The sequence below is a fragment of the Silene latifolia genome, chromosome 2 (assembly GCF_048544455.1).
Source record: "Silene latifolia isolate original U9 population chromosome 2, ASM4854445v1, whole genome shotgun sequence".
Classification (NCBI taxonomy): Eukaryota; Viridiplantae; Streptophyta; class Magnoliopsida; order Caryophyllales; family Caryophyllaceae; genus Silene; species Silene latifolia.
In genome coordinates, this window is record NC_133527.1 from 193,228,596 (window position 1) to 193,248,506 (window position 19,911).

General features: G+C 42.2%; 1 protein-coding gene across 2 annotated transcripts; it reads left to right on the forward strand.

Annotated features, from left to right (window-relative positions):
* The first annotated feature begins 5,205 nt into the window (after positions 1–5,205).
* LOC141644107 (UDP-glucose 6-dehydrogenase 5-like) lies at positions 5,206–8,355 on the forward strand. 2 transcript variants are annotated; one of them, XM_074453553.1, is made up of 2 exons: positions 5,206–5,391; positions 6,652–8,355. In XM_074453553.1, the coding sequence occupies exon 2, from the start codon at positions 6,683–6,685 to the stop codon at positions 8,123–8,125; it is 1,443 nt and encodes a 480-aa protein (XP_074309654.1). In that variant the 5' UTR covers positions 5,206–5,391; positions 6,652–6,682; the 3' UTR covers positions 8,126–8,355. The 2 variants fall into 2 exon arrangements, with proteins under 2 accessions (XP_074309654.1, XP_074309655.1); XM_074453554.1 differs by having other exon boundaries at positions 6,662–8,355.
* The last annotated feature ends 11,556 nt before the right edge of the window (positions 8,356–19,911 follow it).

Sequence of the window (19,911 nt, forward strand, 5' to 3'; positions counted from 1 at the left end):
TGAACCTGAGTTGGAGGTTATAAGTTCCCTACACTTACCACTACACTACTAATATTACATTGCATATATGGGGAACTAACTAATATATATTTGACATATTTGGGTCATGTGAGGGCACTTGCCCTCACTTTCCCTCCCCCAGATCCGCCCATGATATATAGTATTGATTGATTTATAGATTATAGAGTTATAGATTTTTCTCAGTATTATAAAGTCTAATATAGAAATAAATATGGTGTGAGGAGAAATGGAATGTGAAAGGTTTGCTTTATTATTATTATTATTATTATTATTATTATTATTATTATTATTATTATTATTATTATTATTATTGTTGTTGTTGTTGTTGTTGTTGTTATTATTGTTATTATTATTGTTATTATTGTTATTATTATTATTATTATTATTATTATTATTATTATTATTATTATTTTACACAATCTACTTTGCATGAGAATGGTTTAAAAAATATCTTCCGAAATTAAAATATGACATGCAGAATAATAATGGTAGATAGTATCGCTTGCTTTTTAATTATATTATGGAATTAAAGTTAAATAAATAGGTAGATTAATAACCAAATTTATGAGAGGAAAATAAAGAATTTATATTAGTTTTTTAGTGATTGCAACTACTTTTTTTTAAATTTTTTTGGTACTTATAAGCATGTGACAATTTTGGAGATAATTAACTTTTTAATACATAGTTTCGCCTTTTTATAATATTGTATAAAAAAATAATTAAGTAATTAATATAGATGAATTAGTATTAACCTCTATAAAAATGCCATGTGAATTAAAATTAAATATTTTAAGTAGCCTTTTAATTATATTGTATAAGTAGATTTTACCTCAATTTCGTGCCTTTTGTATTTCTTCCCTCTTTAGATTACCCATGTGATGCTTTGTCTTATCTGCATTCACATACATTTCACGATGCTTCGCTTTAAAATTCATATAAAAAATATATTGACAAAAAGGTAAAACATCAACATGGCAAAAACTTCACAAACGAATCAACATTGTCACATGTAAATCATTGAAATTAAACCAAATGAAAAACATGAATTTAAATATAAATCAAAGGATTTATAAAACTAATAACACAACAAATTAAAATATACTTTATTGGACATAACAACAACAATACTCAATAATAATACTCAATATACTCTCTATAATCAAATAAATAAATTAAACCATAAAATACAATCTACAACTTAGAAACTCATGGGCAAATGAGCAATAGATTTCAAATAAATATTGTGAATAGAAACTATCATAGATATTATAGGTTTTATAGCCATCACACAACCATAGAGTCCCATATTTTAATTTTATTTTTAATTTATTTTTGGTATTATTAAATTAGATAATTGATTGCTTAGCAACTCAAGAGGTGAATTAAATAGGGAAAAATGTTAATGAAAATTATGGGTATGAAGTAGTATAAATAAATATAATCAATTTATTAACATATTATATTACAAAAATTAATTAGATAGGAAGAAATTTTAATTAATTTGGTGGGTGTTAAGTATTATGAAGAGTTTTAATCAATTTATTATAATGTTTAATTAAAAAAATGAATTAAATAGGAAAAAGTGTTAATAAAAATGGTGGGTGCATGTTAAGTAATATGAAAAGTTTTAATTTATTAACATGTTTTATTACCAAAATTTCAATTAAAGTGTCAATTTTAATTATAAATTATGACATTTATTAACATGTTTTTATTACAAAAATTCAATTAAAATGTCAATATTGATTATAAATTATGAAGTTTTAATGTAAATTTGTAAGGGTTACATTAACTAAATTAATTTATAGAAAAAATGAATTAAATCTATAAAATAAGACAATTACGTGGCAATGAGTTTTAATGCTCACATTTACGTGACATTTACGTGGCATTTTTGGATTCTACGTGGCTTTGTCTACGTGGCGTTTATTAGTCATTTTAGGGTACCCTTTTAATTATATTTTATAGATAGATATACACTTCTTTGCATTTATTCACTTAGCGTGTGTAAAAATCAACCATCATACCCGTTTCACTATCCAACTATTCATCACGAACGACTCAATCTGATCATCTAGAATGGTATATTCATAACATGAAGCATGACTTTGAAAATCTACTCATATCAAGAAATAAAGAATAAAATAATCTCATGCCTTGAGAGTTAAGACGATCATTTTCTATGAAACAAAACATTTACTCGTATTTCTAATAAATGAATTCCCTTTTAAATACGTGAGATTATCTCATAGAATAGTTGTTGTACTCATGTAATGATATAAACCAAGCAAGCCCTTTGTTTAATGAGAGAGAATGTGCACTCAACTCAGATCCCAAGGACGTCGGTTGGTGATTTAATACTATGATTCACCACCATGAATGAAAGCGATGCACGGAAGCGTGTAAAGTTACCAAGGATTCTCATTTCATTCCATTTTCAATTTTTAAAATTAAATACCATCACACATCATTTGTACTCACTTGGTGGCAACTAGCTACCGAGTATATAAATAATCTTTTGTTAATCCTTCGTATTTAAATGATACAACAGCTTTCTCTTGTAACGGACATATCTATCACAAATTTGCGACGGGTCAAATAATACTCATGTGGTTAGATAAGACAAAACAAATTGCTACTCCCTAGGCATTCTGCTTTTGTCTTATCTACCCTACATGGGTAATACATGACCCGTCGCAAGCTTGCGATGGATATGCTCGTCACAAATGAGAATTTGTGTAAATTATAAGCTTCTTGTTTCACTTTGTGCCGCGATTGCCGTCTAAATTGTGCTTTGTCTCCCCAATATCTTGAAAGGTGAAAATGATATACCCCGACGAATAAATACTTATTAAACATAGCCTAGTAGAAGTGCACATAAGCAAAAATAAATAAAAATAAATAAATACAATACATATGCTAAAGTGTTGATATGTCAAAATGTGTATGACGTGGAACACGAAATGAGACACCAAATGGGACAGAGAATCTTCATACCAATCCCCGCCTATACCCTAGGGCTAAATTTTGGCCAACCTGCTAATCCGGTCTATCTCACATTCTCACCACTAGCTTCGATCTTGGGCTCAATTTTGAGGGCTGGCATGCTTGGCTTGTGTAGCACAAAAAAAAAACAAATAGCCCAACCCGCCAGGCTCGTTCTAGCCTGCCCCATCACGGGCCTATCCTAGGCCAAATGTGATGTAGCCCAACCCGACTCCCTTACGTGGGTCGGTCCCAGGCTAAGGCTGATCAGGCCCAGCTCGTTGCCAACCCGACCCGAACTGCTGTTCAATACTTCAATGTTCATTTCCTATACAAACAACAATTAGTCTCACTATAGAGGGATATATCCGTCTAAAGTGAAAGACGGGTCAAATATGCTTAAAGTCGTGACATTTTTGGCCCCCACCATGCAACTTGTTGCTTGTCTTATCTTATGTTTAAAGTGGGTGGATATTTGGCCGTCTATAATTATAGACGGATGGATATCTTCCGTCTATAATGAGAATTGGTGTACAAACTACAAAGTAATATTCCGTATTAAGGAAGAGTAATTTCGTCAACAAATATATTTTTTTCACAGCGAAAATTACAAAACTATTACTCTCTCCACATTTTAATGTTCTTCTCATTTCTTTATTATATGTGAGTATTATTTTAATAAAATGAGAAGAGCATTAAAATTGGGTATTGCTCTTTCACATACGCATTTTACTCTTTTGCATACGCAAATTACCTCTTACCCCTCTCATTTTTTTTCAATTTTCTCTCATCCCTCATCTCTCATGCTACATTGGAGTAGTTATTTAAGAAATCATTCACCCTTTTCCACCGTTCCCATACCTGAACACCAACCATCCGTATCACCAGCCATGCCATCCTACCCGCTAGCGACCAGTCCATCATAGACCGACCAGAGACACCATGCTCTTACCCCAACCGACGACCACAACCACGACTCCACCAACAAACGAACGATCCTTCAAGCAGCCCTAGTTAATCCCGATGTTATGCTTGCACACCACGATGAACCTGTCCACTCCCAACGCACATCATCCATCTTCCCTGTAATCTTATGTATGTATCTTTGTACTCTTATGTATCTTCGGAGTTCATTCATTGAAAAAAAATTGACAAGACAATTAAGTCTTGAATGACTATTTAATTAAAATCTCAAATTGACAAGCAATATGGATATTGTATTTGTCATTCTTTTCATATTGAATTAGTGGAGAAAGAAATTTATCGAAAGAAATGGTACCCTAAACAATTTGACAAGCAATGAAGTCTTAAATGACAAGTTGATTAAAATTTGCCAATTGTGTAGTCCGTTATACCTTTACCGCCTACGGCCTACCCTAAACAAACACGCATATTAATGTAATTTTTTGATAAATCGAAGTAGTTGTTGAATGTGAAAATTAATAAATCATAATTGAAGAATTTGAGTGAAATTGAATTAGGTTTTAGGAGAAAGACAAAATAAAATCAAGGTTCTTTTTGTTGAGGGGAGGGTACTGTTTGGAAACATTGTGAAAAATTGTATGTGAAAGAATAAAAGTCGTATGTGAAAGAGCAACACCGTTAAAATTTGGAGGGAGTACAAAAGAGAAACAAGTATATAAAACGGTGTAATTATCAATGTATTACTTATTTTTACTCGGTTTCTAATACAATACTTTAATGATAAATTTCATAATCATATTTTATTAATGTTTGTAATTAATTTTTTTATAAAATATTCGAATACACAAATTCTCACCTTAGACGGATACTATCCGTCTACACTATTCGTCTAAAGCTGTAGACGGATAGTGTCTCTCTTACAAAAATCAGAGTGATAGTGCAAGTGGATGGAAAATGGATATCCCACTTACCATCCCACTTGCATTTTATGAGAGAGCCACTATCCATTTGCAACTTTAAACAGATAGTATCCGTTTACAATAAGACGGTTTCATCCACTTGCATTTTATGAGAGAGCCACTATCCCAAGTATCCATTTACAACTTTAAACGGATAGTATTTGTCTACAATAAGACGGATTGATTCGAATATTACATCATAATCCTCTATAATCAAAATCGATCATAAATGTAAAAAAATCGATCACACAAATAAATGTAAAAAATCATCCAAAAAAAGGTTGATAAATCTTGTGGTTGTGGAAAATTCACTCTTGACATAATCATATAAATACACATCACAAACGACTCCCTCTTCTTCTCAACATTCTACTTCTCTTTGCTTTCCCATTTCCCTCGCTTCCCTCGTTTCTCAGATCTATTTCTTCCCTTTTTTTTCTCTGTTTTTCTTCTCAAAGTTCCAACCTTTTCACCACTTTTTTTTCCTAATTATCATCAAAAGGTATGATCTTTGATCTGATCTACCCTTCAATTTCCTTCAATTAATTTGTTTTCTTCATTTGGTATTCATAAATGTCGATTTAATTTTGTGGGTATCTTTTATTTTTGATTATTAGTGTTTGAATTGTAATGGGTATGATTTGTTTTGTTAAGCATTGTTGTTTTTGCTGAATTTGATCTGATATTGGTTTGAAAATGCAGTTTTTTTTTGAGTTTGTAATTTGTTCTAGCTGATTTAGAGATCTGGTGTGTATATGTGAAATTTAATTAATTGTAGAATTCTTTGTATGAAAGATTATTGTTACTGTTGCAGGGTTTGATGTTTGGATCATTGGATCTCTTACTGATCTGCTCATTCTGTCTCGATCATTTGTTAACCTTTTTATCCTCCGCGAGGGGTATTTTAGACATATTTTAAACGAAGGTAAACAAATGATTGGGATGGAGGGAGTAGTTCTTAGATCAGACTCTATGATTTCTCATTTTAATGTTTAGAAAGTGAGTGATGATGAATTTTTGTGCCAAAGAGATTAAAATCGAAAAGCGATAAAGATAGTTTCATCCCTGCTGTTACAATCTCATAAATATGGATGTCTAATTGTTTATGTATTGTAATTTAGGCTACAAAGGGGATATCTTTCAGATCAGAGTTTTGTTTTGAATAATGAGTGTATCACCAGTACATTTTATAGTTGTTGCTGGAAATGGCTATCAGAATATCACCAGTACATTTCTTTTGTTTCTGCCTCTGGATCTCTTACTCCGCTTTGATTGCTCGCGGGTTAGATCCTATCACTGGCAGAGTGATTTGGGCTCGCGATGTCTGCTTCTCATAAAAACTCACATTAGATAATTTTTGCCATGTGTACAACTCCCCAATGACAACCGGCCTTATCAGCACCCTTCGAACCCCTATACTTGGCAGCCTAGGGGTGGCTGTCATTCGAACACGAGTCATAAGCTATAGAGGACTGGAGGAGAGGGCGGATGAGTTAGATGATCTGTTTCCTGCGCTTGGGACCTGGCCTCGAGCAAATGTTGGCTCATTTTGGCAGTTCTTTTTTATTGCATTGTTTTTAAAATCATTTGTTTTAAATGCATCTAATATACATACGGAGTAACATTTAATTTCCGCAATATTTTGCCCTCTATCTCCTACCCTTACCCCTACCTGCAATAAAATAATCTCATGTTTCTTGCTCCGCAACTGGAGGCTATGCCAATGACAGTAACTTATTCTGTGCAATTTTATGATATAAAGTATAAACCAGGTTATTTATAAAGACTGAAAGATGGTGAAGATCTGCTGTATTGGTGCGGGCTATGTTGGAGGCCCTACAATGGCTGTCATTGCTCTCAAGTGCCCTGAAATTGAGGTGGTTGTTGTGGACATTGCAGCTCCAAGGATCAACGCTTGGAACAGCGATGTGCTTCCCATCTACGAACCTGGTTTGGATGACGTAGTGAAGCAATGTAGAGGGAAGAACCTCTTCTTTAGCACTGAGGTTGAGAAGCATGTTTGTGAGGCTGACATCGTCTTTGTTTCCGTAAACACTCCCACAAAAACTCAGGGTCTTGGAGCCGGCAAAGCAGCCGACTTGACCTATTGGGAGAGTGCTGCCCGCATGATTGCCGACGTGTCAAAATCCAGTAAGATTGTTGTTGAAAAGTCAACTGTTCCTGTCAAAACAGCCGAAGCTATTGAGAAGATTCTGACCCACAATAGCAAAGGCATTGACTTCCAGATTCTGTCCAACCCAGAGTTCCTTGCTGAGGGTACTGCCATCGAGGACCTCTTCAAACCTGACAGAGTTCTTATTGGAGGACGGGAAACTCCAGGGGGTGCTAAGGCAATTAAGACATTGAAAGATGTTTATGCTCACTGGGTTCCTGAAGACCGAATCATATGCACCAATCTGTGGTCAGCTGAGCTGTCTAAGCTTGCTGCTAATGCTTTCTTGGCACAGAGGATTTCGTCTGTGAATGCAATGTCAGCACTTTGTGAAGCAACTGGCGCTGACGTGGCTGAGGTTTCTCATGCTGTTGGGAAGGACACTAGAATTGGATCGAAGTTTTTGAATGCTAGTGTCGGATTTGGTGGGTCTTGCTTCCAAAAGGATATTTTGAACTTGGTTTACATCTGTGAATGCAATGGACTTCCTGAAGTGGCACATTACTGGAAGCAGGTTATCCTGATGAACGATTACCAAAAGACCCGGTTTGTTAACCGGGTTGTTGCCTCCATGTTCAACACCGTTGCTAACAAGAAGATTGCAATCCTCGGGTTTGCGTTCAAGAAGGATACCGGTGACACTAGGGAAACCCCAGCCATTGATGTCTGTAAGGGACTGTTGGGTGACAAAGCCATATTGAGCATTTATGATCCTCAAGTGTCGGAAGACCAGATCCGGAAGGATCTGTCAATGAAGAAGTTCGATTGGGACCACCCAGCCCATCTTCAGCCCACAAGCCCAACCACCATTGAGCAACTCAGCATTGTCCGGGACGCCTATGAGGCCACAAAGGATTCTCATGCAGTTTGCATCCTTACTGAGTGGGATGAATTCAAGAAACTTGATTACCAAAAGATGTACGACAACATGCAGAAGCCTGCATTTATCTTTGATGGAAGGAATGTTGTCGATGCAGAGAAGATGAGGAAAATCGGGTTTATTGTCTACTCCATTGGCAAGCCACTCGATGCATGGCTTAAGGACATGCCTGCTGTAGCTTAAATGAGGGAGATTTGGCTCTGTGGGTAGTATTTCTTGGTAAGAGATAAAGAGATTTTAGCATTCTATATGTTTGGTTTTTTCGGCTATGATTTTAGTTTAGCATCTACTATATTATGCTGGCGGTTTACTGCTATGTTTCCGCATGTATTCAGATCACAGGATTTGTATTTTACTGCAGAACTTAATTTTTGTCGTTAAATGCTACTTATAAATTTGAGCTTCGTTTATTATATCATGGGCTCGTAGTCTTTAAGATTTAACAACCCTGTGACTCTGTGAGAGACGGTATTTCATCAAGTTTGTTTCTTTTGCTAGTTTATGCTGGCTGTTTACTGGTATGTTTCTGCAGGTTTACAGAATTACGGATCATAGGATTTGTATTTTATTTTTATTAATTATGTCACAGGCTCGTAGTTTAAGTTTTAATGCAAAAACTTGTGAGACGGTTTTTCGTGAAGTTTGGTTCTTTTGCCTATGATTTCAATTATGACGTTATGTTTTGCTGGCGGTTTAATGCCATGTTTCTGTGTGTATTCAGATCACAGGATTTGTATTTTTACTGCAGAATTTGAATTGTCTGGTAGATGAGTAGATCATAGAGGTTACTTATAAATTTGAGCTTCATTATTGTACCATTGGCTTGTAGTCTTGAGATTTAAGGCAAAAAGTTGAGAGACGGGCTCGTAGTCTTATAGAGTGTAGGACGAACCATTTCAAAACGGTTATTTTGTTTTGTTATTTACTTTCTTTTGCATTCCCTTGCTGCTTTATTTTTGATGTACATCAGCTGTCTCCTCTGAACTTTAGAATACAACAGAATCTTAGTCAAAATCCAAGAAGTTTATTATGATTCATTGTCTCATAGTTTTAATTTACGTACTTCATTGGATAATTTTTTTTTAGCAAGGTACATAATTCACGCCATCTCTCTTTAGGACAATGCTAGGTCCAATGCTCACAAGCAGAAGCTGTAAAGTTTCGAATAATCGCAAACACGAAAGAGTAAGGTGCAACGTCAATTGGAGATGTAGAGTTCACAAACTTGGGCTTCATCTAGGGGTGGGCAAAATCCCGTCTATACTGGAAAAATAGACCAGTTCGGACCGGAATCTACCGGACCAGAACCGGAATTAAAGATTCCGGTCCGTTCTCCTTTGGATCTTCCATAACAGATCAACCCACTTGTACAAAATAAATGTGACCCAAAAAAATATGTCTATTTTGAAGAACAATAAGTCTCTCCTAACGGGTTAAATCCATGTCACTTGATTTTTTTTTTTTTTTTTTTTTTTTTTTGGGTTCAAATTTCACTTGCATAGATAAAGCATAGATAAAAACAAGTCTTTTGCTAGTATTTAGTCATTTTGTTTTTGTCTCATCTATAAAATTGATATCTATTTGACCCGTGTTAAGCTTAAGACAGATCAGGGGCGGACGCAGGAATTTATCGAAAGGGGGGCACACATTTTTTTCCGATACATTATTTTTTATTTTAAATCGCATTTTTTATTACGGATTTTTTTTCCTCCCGAAAAATAGAAAAATAACTAATTTTAATAATTTTTTAGTTTAAAAATTAGTATTTTATTTTGAATTTTCTTCTGAAATATTTAAATTTGAAATAAATGTACTTTGTAATTAATAATAAATAACTAGTTTTGTGGCCCGTGAATTTCACGGGATTTTTTGTTTTTAGTGTGATGTTTTTAGTGTTTCTAGTAATTGAGACTTTATAAAATATCAAATCACATAGTAAGATTACCTCATGAATAATTCATGATAGATCGTCTACTAAAAATACGGGCATTGACATGTTAACATAAAGATCAAAGTCGATAAATTAAAGAGTGCTTTTATTTCAAAGGTAAAATGATGAAAAAAATCAACAAATACCAAAATAAAAAATACTGTTGAAAAAAAAACTAAAAAATTATTACTCATTCACGTTGATGTCGTCAATCTTATAAAGAAGATCATCCGGTAGAACCTATTCGGTTCCTTAGACATCAATTTGATATTACTAGGCGAGCCCTAGACCCTTTCTCCCTCTTTCTACCGATTCCAGGCACGGTACACAAGGAGCGATTTATCCGCTGGAATTCACCTCCCCATGGTTGGTTACTTCTGAATACGGATGGAGCTTCGAAAGGGAATACAGGTCCTGCTGGTTGTGGTGGTATTATTCGAGATCAGACAAGTAATTTTGTGAGTGCTTTCAACTTCTCCTGCGACATCTGTAATTCTATGAGAGCGGAAATGCGGGCTCTTGTTATTGGCTTAAAGCGAGCTCGGCTTTTGGGAGTCCGAAAACAGTTGGTTCATATGGACAAAAAATCGTGTGTAAGTTTCGTACAAGACAAGCAGCTCTTCAGTAATAGTCTACGCCCCTAGTTCAGCGATGTATCGATCTTATTAGACTAGAGGGATGGACAGTTAAGGTTGACCATGTTTTCCGCGAAGCTAATAGGACAGCTGATTGGCTAGCAAATGAAGGGGTCACAGCCGGCACCAGTCCACCACCATTACCTACTTTGACCATCCTCCGGACGACATCCGTACTATTCTCCGTGAAGATTTACTAGGGGTTGCTATCCCCCGTTTAGTTACTAGTTAGTATTTTGTTTGTTATGGGGCTTTGCCCCTCTTTTGCACCAAAAAAAAGGTTGATGTCGTCAATCTTGCACTTAGTTTTTAATATATAGTTCTTTAAGCAATCCTAAAATTTTACTTCTCCATATAGTCTTCTTTCTCCAATGAATCGTCCCTATAAAAAAGTAACTCAGTAATTACTGCAAATTAACCAACAAAACAGCGGAATTTGTTTTATACAATATTATCGCTATTAACTTAAACTTTCTCTTAAATAGAGTGTTCCGGGTGTAATTCCAGAGCAGATATTTGATACCACTCGTAGCTCGTAGAATGATGTCCTTGCTTGAATCCTCCTTGCGGTCTCCTGAAACGATGAACAAACTGAGGGCTCGGCTTTGGCCGAGCGTACTCACTCCGACGCTCAAGTCAGTAAACTTAGAGAGAAGTTGTTGTAACTTGGCTAAGGGTGTATTCTAGAGAGATAAGGAAGATATTACCAGATGAATAGTGGTTATTAGGTCAAATTTGTGGATCCTTTCCTCAATGAAGGTTGAGGAGTATTTATAGACTTTCACATTTTGTCACGTAGTGGCCAAGTGGCCAAGTGGCTAGCAGGTGGAAAGACCGTTCTACCCCTCGGCCGACGGACCTATGGCAGGCTGGCCGAGGGGTCTTGGATATGAGTACGCGGATATGTGCCCTTACCGGGGTGGTTACCATGCCGAGACCAGTGACAGCCGATGGGCTCCATCGGCTAGGCTGTCTGAGTCGTTGACTCTGCTGTGGATACCCTTGGCCTTGCTCAATATGTTGACTTGGTCAGCGGTGCAGAATATGCCCCATCAATTTGCCCCCAGCGTAGTCTATGCCGTGGTATGGGCTCCGATGTATGTTGAGCGTATATTCTGCGTAAGTATTTTTTCAAAATTTCTGGTATCGGCGTCTTCTGATGCATCGGCGTGGTTCTTTGTTAGGCCGTACCATATCCCCCCTCCACATGGATGCGTAAAGGGTATCCGATGTGGGAAAGAATGTGACGCTGGCCGAGACCAGGGCTGAGAGTGCCGGTTATTTTTGATTGCCCCGCCGTGCTTCCGGCTTGGTCGATCATGTGGCCGGCGGAGAGCAGGTACCTAGGAATTTGCTGAGGGAGATGAACAGGCGAAGAGATGTGAACGGGCGTGTTGAATACGCTTGGTCACTGTAGCATTGATTCACATTTAACTGTTGCAACGATTGACATTCCGTGGTTGCATGTCCGACACGTGTCTGTTCGCTGATTGGTTGACGCTTCATGGGCTGTGCCCTGATTGGTCCTTTTCCATGGGCTTTTTCCTATAAATAGGGCAGCTTTTCCGTGATTTTGGCCATTACTTTCATTTTCTCAAATTTTTCCTCCAAGATCTTCATCTCTCTAAACTTCAAAGGGTTCCCATTTCTTCTAATCTTCAGAATCTTCGATCCGGCGAGTGTATTTCTTCAAGGTAATCAAACAAATTTTCTTTTATTTCGTTAGTAATTGTTGCGAACATGTCTTTGTTGATCTTTGGGCCTAGTAAACTGCGTCGGGGGGCCCTAGGTCTCCTTCTCCTGAAGTTGATCCTCAAATTTTGGAGGAATGGGAGGATGACGATTCCTATGGTGATTTTGGTGATGATTTCGGTGATGAAGTGGAAAGGCCTCGTCCTAATGAAGGGAGGCAGTACGTCCTGGATCACGGCGACGCTGTAAGGTCCGTCTTGACCGTGCTTGGACTCATAAGCTCGCCTTGATTGTTCGGGCGAGAAATTTTTCGAGGGCCATTTTTTCTTCGGTAGGGGATACAAAATTGTTATCCCTAAGGAGGGTCAGGCCGTTTGTTGCCCTCCACCGGGCCACACCGGCGTGTATATGCGGCATTTGGAGTATGGGCTCCGGTTTCCGCTGAATGGGTACGTTATGGCCATTATTAGAGCCATGAACGTTGCCGTTGCACAACTGCACCCGTTGGCTATGAGGACCATAATCGGTTTTGTCCGCTCTGTCTCTTCAAAGGAGAGGCCCCAACGGTGAATTTATTCCGACGGCTTCACCATCTCAAACCATTATCTGGCCGCGTCGGATGGCACAGTGTGCAAATGGAGCCGGGTTATGTCTCTGTCGACAAACTTTCTTCTTGCAAGGGCTGGCAAGGCCGGTGGGTGTACGTTAAGGTGCCGGATGACTATCCGCTGCCCTGCTCCTTCCAGCACCGAGTTAACTTGCGGTGTGAGACTCAGGCGGAGCACGATAGATGGGTTTCCCGGAAGAAACTCAAAATGGACGTCAGCAGTGTCTATCTCAAGGAGGATGAGAGGCTGGCAATGAGGCTCTTTGAGGTGGACAAGAGTGGGATGCCGAAAAGATGGATTCCCCCGACGCAGATTATCCTTCAGGATGAGCCACTCTGCCATGTCGGCCTCATACCGGCCCTAGCACAGGGTGAGTGGGGTCGGTGTGAGGCCCATCGCCGTTCTTAATGCTCTTGTTCCTCAAATTTCGATTCATTTCCCCTACTTTAACTCTTGCTTTGTTTCTTTCGCAGACCACTTTGGAAAGGACTTGTCTGAGGATATTCTCCGGAGAATGGGGCTGCACAAAGATGGAACCGTTGCTAACTTGCATCCCAAGGCTCTAGCCCATGACCGCAGGACGTCGCCGAATGATCTTATGGAGCAGCGGCTGAAGAGCTTGAGCAGGGAGGAGGCCCAGGCGAAGGTTGTTAGCGGTGTAGTGCGTCGAACGCGGAAAACAGTACCTTCGGCGGCGACCGCGTCGACACCGGCTCCAACTCCTATCCCTCCTCCTAAGAAGGAGACGGTGGAGATTGTTGATATTCTTGATGGGGACTCCGATGAGGAGGAATCTTCCCTCATCCGTAAGAGGAAAGGGACAGCCTCTACTGCTGGCAAGGAAAAGTCTCCTCCGGCCAAGAAGGCCAAGCATGGTACCTATCTAGCTTGTGGCTTAAATTTAGCCGTGCCATTAGGTGCTTCTGATGACAGGGTTTTTGATAAGTCAATACACGTTGATACTGATGTCTTTATTAAATTTTTGCAGACCAACAAATGGTCGGCTTTTGCTCTCGTTGGGCAGCGGTGGAGGGGTCCTCTGCGCGGGTTGGTGACCAAGGCGTCACCGTCAACCCTTCATCCCAGAAGGCTTCCCCCTCCCAGCCGCAGGCTGGTGGCCAAATTGTTACCACCGTCCCTTCATCCCAGAAGGCTTCCGTCTCCCAGCTTATAGAGGAAGGCACGAAGCTAATTAGGGAGCTGGCAAGGTGGAACGTGGCTACCGGTGCTCGTCTCATGGAGCAGGAGAAGGCCGTGGCTCGAGCTGTTTATGAGCGTAATGCCACTAAGCAGGTGGCTACGTCGGCGAAGCTGGATCTCCTCAAAGAGCGGAAGCTTAGGGGAGATGCTGAGAAGGCGCTCTTGGCTGAGAGAAAACTCAGGGAGGACGCTGAAAAGGAGGTCCTTGCTGAGAGAGCCAAGGCCGAGGCTGCGGCAGCCGAAGCTGCGAAGCTGCTGGAGAAGTGTAACCTTGTTCAGGGGCGTGCCGACCTCTATCTCCAGCAGAGGAACGAATCCAAGGGCCTGTTTAAGGCCCAGGCGGAGGTGATTCGGGGCAAAGAGGCCATCATCAAGCAGAAAGAGGCGGACATTGAGATGCTCCAAACCGTCATGCTCCCCAACCTGTGCGCTGAATTCCGGGACTTGGCCGAGGGAGCTGCTAGGGAAGTGATCGGGGAGCTTTTCCCTCTTGATGGTTCCTTTCCGTGGGGCAAATATGACGAGCTGCTTGATGATAAGCTTGCGGCTAAGGAGAAAGCCATGGCGGAGAAGGCCCAGGAGGCGGTGAGGGCGAAGATTGAGAAGGAGGCGGCCGCGGAGAGAGCTGCTCTTGCTGAGAAGGCTAAGGCGGCCAAGGAGGAAGCTGATAGAATGAGGGCGGCTAATGACGCCGAGGCCAAAGCTGAGGCTGCTAGGAAAGCTGCTGGGTTGCCCATTGAAGAGGATGCGGCCACCGCTGCTGATGGTGAGTAGCGACAGGCATAGGGAGGCGGGCGGTCGTCACCAGGCTCACCCGGCGTCTCAGATAGCTTCGGCTCCTCACTAATACCGTGGGCTGCTTGATGAGAACAAGTTTACAGCAGATCTGCTTCAGCTGTTCGGGAGCCAATTGTTAAGCCCTTCCTCTCTGCCATCTTTTGGTGCTTTCGAATGATACTTGCAATTTTTGCTTTTCTTTCCTTGTATTTTGTTCAACTTTGATAGGTTGTGTTTTGGTTCATCCCAATGGGGACGGCCGTTATCTCCATTCTTTTCGCCTGTAAACTGTTATTATTAATAAGAGTTCATTTCTTTCGCCTTCGGCATGGCCGAGGTTTTTACCTTATTTCTTTTGAGCGTCCCAACGGTATTTAGTGTTTCCACTTTGCCTCTGGCTTGGCCGAGGTCTTTTTTCGTTTTTGTCTGAGTTGCCCTCTTACGTTATTAATTGAGCGTCTCTTTTTGTTTCCGCTTTGGCTTGGCCGAGGCAGTTTAGAGTGTGTATCTCAACTGTTTTTAACGTTTTTAAGGCATTTTGGTTCGTTTATCAACTGCGCTGGCCGCGACTGTCGCGGTGTCGCTTTCGATGGAGATCGCCGCTTTGTCGGTCATTTGAAGAAGAGTCGGCGTCTGGATAGCGTGTTACGCGTGGCGTCTACCACTTTAAGTGACTGCCAAGCGTCTACTATTTGGGGTGATGCCACAAAGACTACATTTCTTCATGGAGACCACCGCTCTTGTCTATGACGTGTGTGAGCTGGTGTCTGGATAGCGTGTTACGCGGCGTCTACCACTTTAAGTGACTGCCGAAGCGTCTACTATTTGGGGTGACTGCCACAGCACTACATTTCTTCATGGAGACCACCGCTCTTGTCTAATCGACAGTATGAGTCGGCGTCGGCTTCTTTCTTCATGACGACTGCCGCTCTTGTCGAATCGACAGTATGAGTCGGCGTCGGCCTCTTTCTTCATGACGACTGCCGCTCTTGTCGAATCGACAGTATGAGTCGGCGTCGGCCTCTTTCTTCATGACGACTGCCGCTCTTGTCGAATCGACAGTATGAGTCGGCGTCGGCCTCTTTCTTCATGACGATCGCCGCTCTTGTCGAATCGACAGATGAGTCGGCGTCGGCCTCTTTCTTCATGACGATCGCCGCTCTTGTCGAATCGACGGTGAGTGTGAGTCGGCGTCGGCCTCTTTCTTCATGACGCTGCCGCTCTTGTCGAATCGACAGTATGAGTCGGCGTCGGCCTCTTTCTTTCTTCATGACGACGCCGCTCTTGTCGAATCGACAGTATGAGTCGGCGTCGGCCTCTTTCTTCATGACGACTGCCGCTCTTGTCGAATCGACAGTGTGAGTCGGCGTCGGCCTCTTTCTTCATGACGACTGCCGCTCTTGTCGAATCGACAGTGTGAGTCGGCGTCGGCTTCTTGGTAGAGACTGCCGCTCTTGTCTAGTTGACAGTGTGAGTCGGCGTCTGTTTCTTCATAACTAGTGACTGTGGTGAAAGAACGTTTTGCTGGGAGACTTGGTCGGTTTTCATTAGATAAAAAAAATGCGTCGGGGTGCCCACAGCCATTTTGGACACCTCCGCCGCTACACTAGGTCTACTAGTTCCCTAACGCTTCTTCCCTGTCAGCCGTCAGTTGCGTCCATGAGGTCGCCCTCCTGTTGTAAGGATGGACTCTTCCCCCTTTCTGACTGCTTTGCCACTCTGAGGGATTGCATGTTGCATCCTCTGGCAGATATCTGGATGTTGACCACCTCGTCCTTCTCGTCCCTGGAGACGAGTTTTTGCGCTTCCCCCCGGTCCGAGACATACACTAGTGTCAGGGCCCGGATGGACATCACTGCGTCGGCCTCGCTCAGAGTAACCCGGCCTATGAGGACGTTGTAGGCGGACGAGCCGTCAATGACGACGAACTCAGCTAGGACATTCTTAGCCGCATGCCCCTCGCCGAGCATCACCGGTAGTTTGACTGAACCCAGGGGTACCAGGCCAGTCCCGGAGAAGCTGTAAAGTGGATTGGTGCAGGGGCTCAAATCCTTGATTTTTAGGCCGAGGCTGAGAAAACACTCCCTGAACATGATGTTTGTGTAGGCGCCTGTGTCAATCAGGCACCTCTTCACCAGGTGGTTGGATATGTCCAAGTTGACTACAAGCGGGTCGCTGTGAGGGGCGATGACTCCCTCGTAGTCTTTCCTCCCAATGGTTATATCGGGAATGTCAGGGGCGGTCGCTGTGCTGGGCACAAAGTTAATGGCTTGATACAGCTCGTTTAGGTGCCGTTTGTGCCCATGAGCTGACCCACCGTTCTCATTTCCCCCGATGACCACATGGATCACTCCTATTCGTTGAAAGACGGATTTCTTATCGGAGCCGCTGGCGTCGGTCTTCTGGCCTTTGGCCACATACTTGTCGAGGCTTCCCTTTCGGATTAGCTCTTCAATGGCATTCTTCAGATGCCGGCAGTTGTCAGTGAGGTGGCCGGTGCTGCCGTGGTACTCGCAGTATTGGCTCGAGTCACCGTCTCCTTTTGGCTTGGGAGGCCGTTCCCACTTCTGGCCCTCGCTTCTGCTCAGGGCGAAGACCTCGGCGGCCGATGCGATCAGAGGGGTTTTGTCATGGTAATGCCTTTGGTAAAACATACTCGAACTCCCCCCGGCGCCCGTCGAGTCCTGTTTCTTGGCAGATCTATCAGACCGTGACCTGTTATTGTCACGGCGTTTCTCATCGGACCGTGACCTGTTATTGTCACGGCGTTTCTCATCGGACCGTGACCTGTTATTGTCACGGCGTCTCTCATCCGGGCTGTCATCCCGGCGGCTTTTCTTATCTGAGGGCTCGGCTTCGCTGGGGCCTACCCAGGTCTTGTGGTAATCTTCTACCTTGATGGCCTGGTCGGCCATCTTCCTCGCGGCGTCTAGGCCCAGGCCTTCGTGCTTGATGAGCTCGTCTTTTAAGTTCCCCTTTGGGAGGCCCTTCATCAGCGCGAAAGCCGCCAGTTCGGGGTTGATCTCCCGAATCTGCTGTACCCTGCCGTCGAACCTTTTCACATAGCCTCGTAGAGACTCGCCCTCCTCCTGTTTGATAGTCAGGAGGTCCGATGTCTCCACGGCCTTCCTCTTGTTGCAAGAGTACTGGGCTAAGAATGCGTCCTTTAGGTCGGCGAAACAGTATACCGAACCGTCGGGAAGCCCCTTATACCAACTCTGAGCCATCCCATGCAGAGTCGTCGGGAAAACCCGACACCAGACCTCATCGGGCTGCTCCCACACCGACATGTAAGACTCAAAGGCCTCGACGTGGTCGGTTGGGTCACTGTCTCCTTTATACGTGAACGCCGGCAACTTCAGTTTAGTTGGCACGGCGGTGTCGAGGACATAATCACTGAGGGGCTGCTTGACCACGTGTCGGATGACACGCGGCGACCGACTCCTAGCATTCCTAGTCCGGCCTCTCTCCTCGTAGCGGGAAGGACTCCTTCTCCGACTTGGACTTCTTCTCCGACTCTCCTGAGTCGGACTTCGCTGGTTCCCCCGGGGTGTGCCTCGTCGGTGTTGCGGCGACGCTGTCCTCTCCCGAGTGCGAGAAGGACTTATGTTTACTACGACCACTTTTGGCTCCTCCGGCGTTTTGATAGGGTCTGCTTCTCCCAGTGCTCCGTTCAAGTTTCTTGGAGTCACGCCCTGGGCCCTGGTCTCCTGGACGGCTTCCGTCGCTCTTGTCGCGTGACAGTTTGAGCTGGCGTACTCCCAATTAGGTCCAGAAGTGTCTTCAGTTTTGCTACGTCAACCACCTGTCCCATGATGGTGACCTGGTTGGCGGGCGGCGGTGTGTCCGGTGTTATCGGCATTCCGAATTCCGGTTGGACTACTCCGCCGGTGGAGGGTTGCACTACTCCAGAATGGTGAAATGTATCATCTTGGTGTAGCTCGGTTTCGTCGGTCACTACTACTTGTTGTTTTGACATCTTCTCAGCTTTTTGGGTGGGTTTTTTTTTGTTTTTGTTGTTTTGGGAATGAATGTGACTAGCTTCTAGTGTCTTCCCCACAGACGGCGCCAATTGTTCCGGGTGTAATTCCAGAGCAGATATTTGATACCACTCGTAGCTCGTAGAATGATGTCCTTGCTTGAATCCTCCTTGCGGTCTCCTGAAACGATGAACAAACTGAGGGCTCGGCTTTGGCCGAGCGTACTCACTCCGACGCTCAAGTCAGTAAACTTAGAGAGAAGTTGTTGTAACTTGGCTAAGGGTGTATTCTAGAGAGATAAGGAAGATATTACCAGATGAATAGTGGTTATTAGGTCAAATTTGTGGATCCTTTCCTCAATGAAGGTTGAGGAGTATTTATAGACTTTCACCTTTTGTCACGTAGTGGCCAAGTGGCCAAGTGGCTAGCAGGTGGAAAGACCGTTCTACCCCTCGGCCGACGGACCTATGGCAGGCTGGCCGAGGGGTCTTGGATATGAGTACGCGGATATGTGCCCCGGCTGGCTGGTTACCATGCCGAGACCCAGGTGACAGGCCGATGGGCTCCATCGGCTAGGCTGTCTGAGTCGTTGACTCTGCTGTGGATACCCTTGGCCTTGCTCAATATGTTGACTTGGTCAGCGGTGCAGAATATGCCCCATCATAGAGAAAGAAAGAGGGAATAAGAATGAAGTCTTAGAGATGTAAGTATGTTAACCTTTGAATAGGTCAACACCACAAATCTTGGTAGACCCTAAATGAGAACAAAACAAATACATACGATGAAGTTGAAAAATGTGATCAAAACTTCCTACTAATGGAACTTGCACTAAAAAAGAAATAAATTAGTTAATAATCTAAAACCTTAATACATTTACCTTAATTGGAATAGAATCATAGGAAGATTAATGACACATTTAGTTCTACTAACAATAAGGATGAGAAAAATTTTGGTTTATAAATTTTGCCTTCCAACAAAAATATATAAACAATTGAGGATGCGTTTATGACTTTTGAGCATCATTTTTTCATTATTATCAAATTTAATATAAGTATAAATATGAATCAAGGTACATGACTTTTGAGTTTTGAGCATCATTTTTTTCATTATTATAAAATTTAATATAAACATAAATAAGGAGAAATGG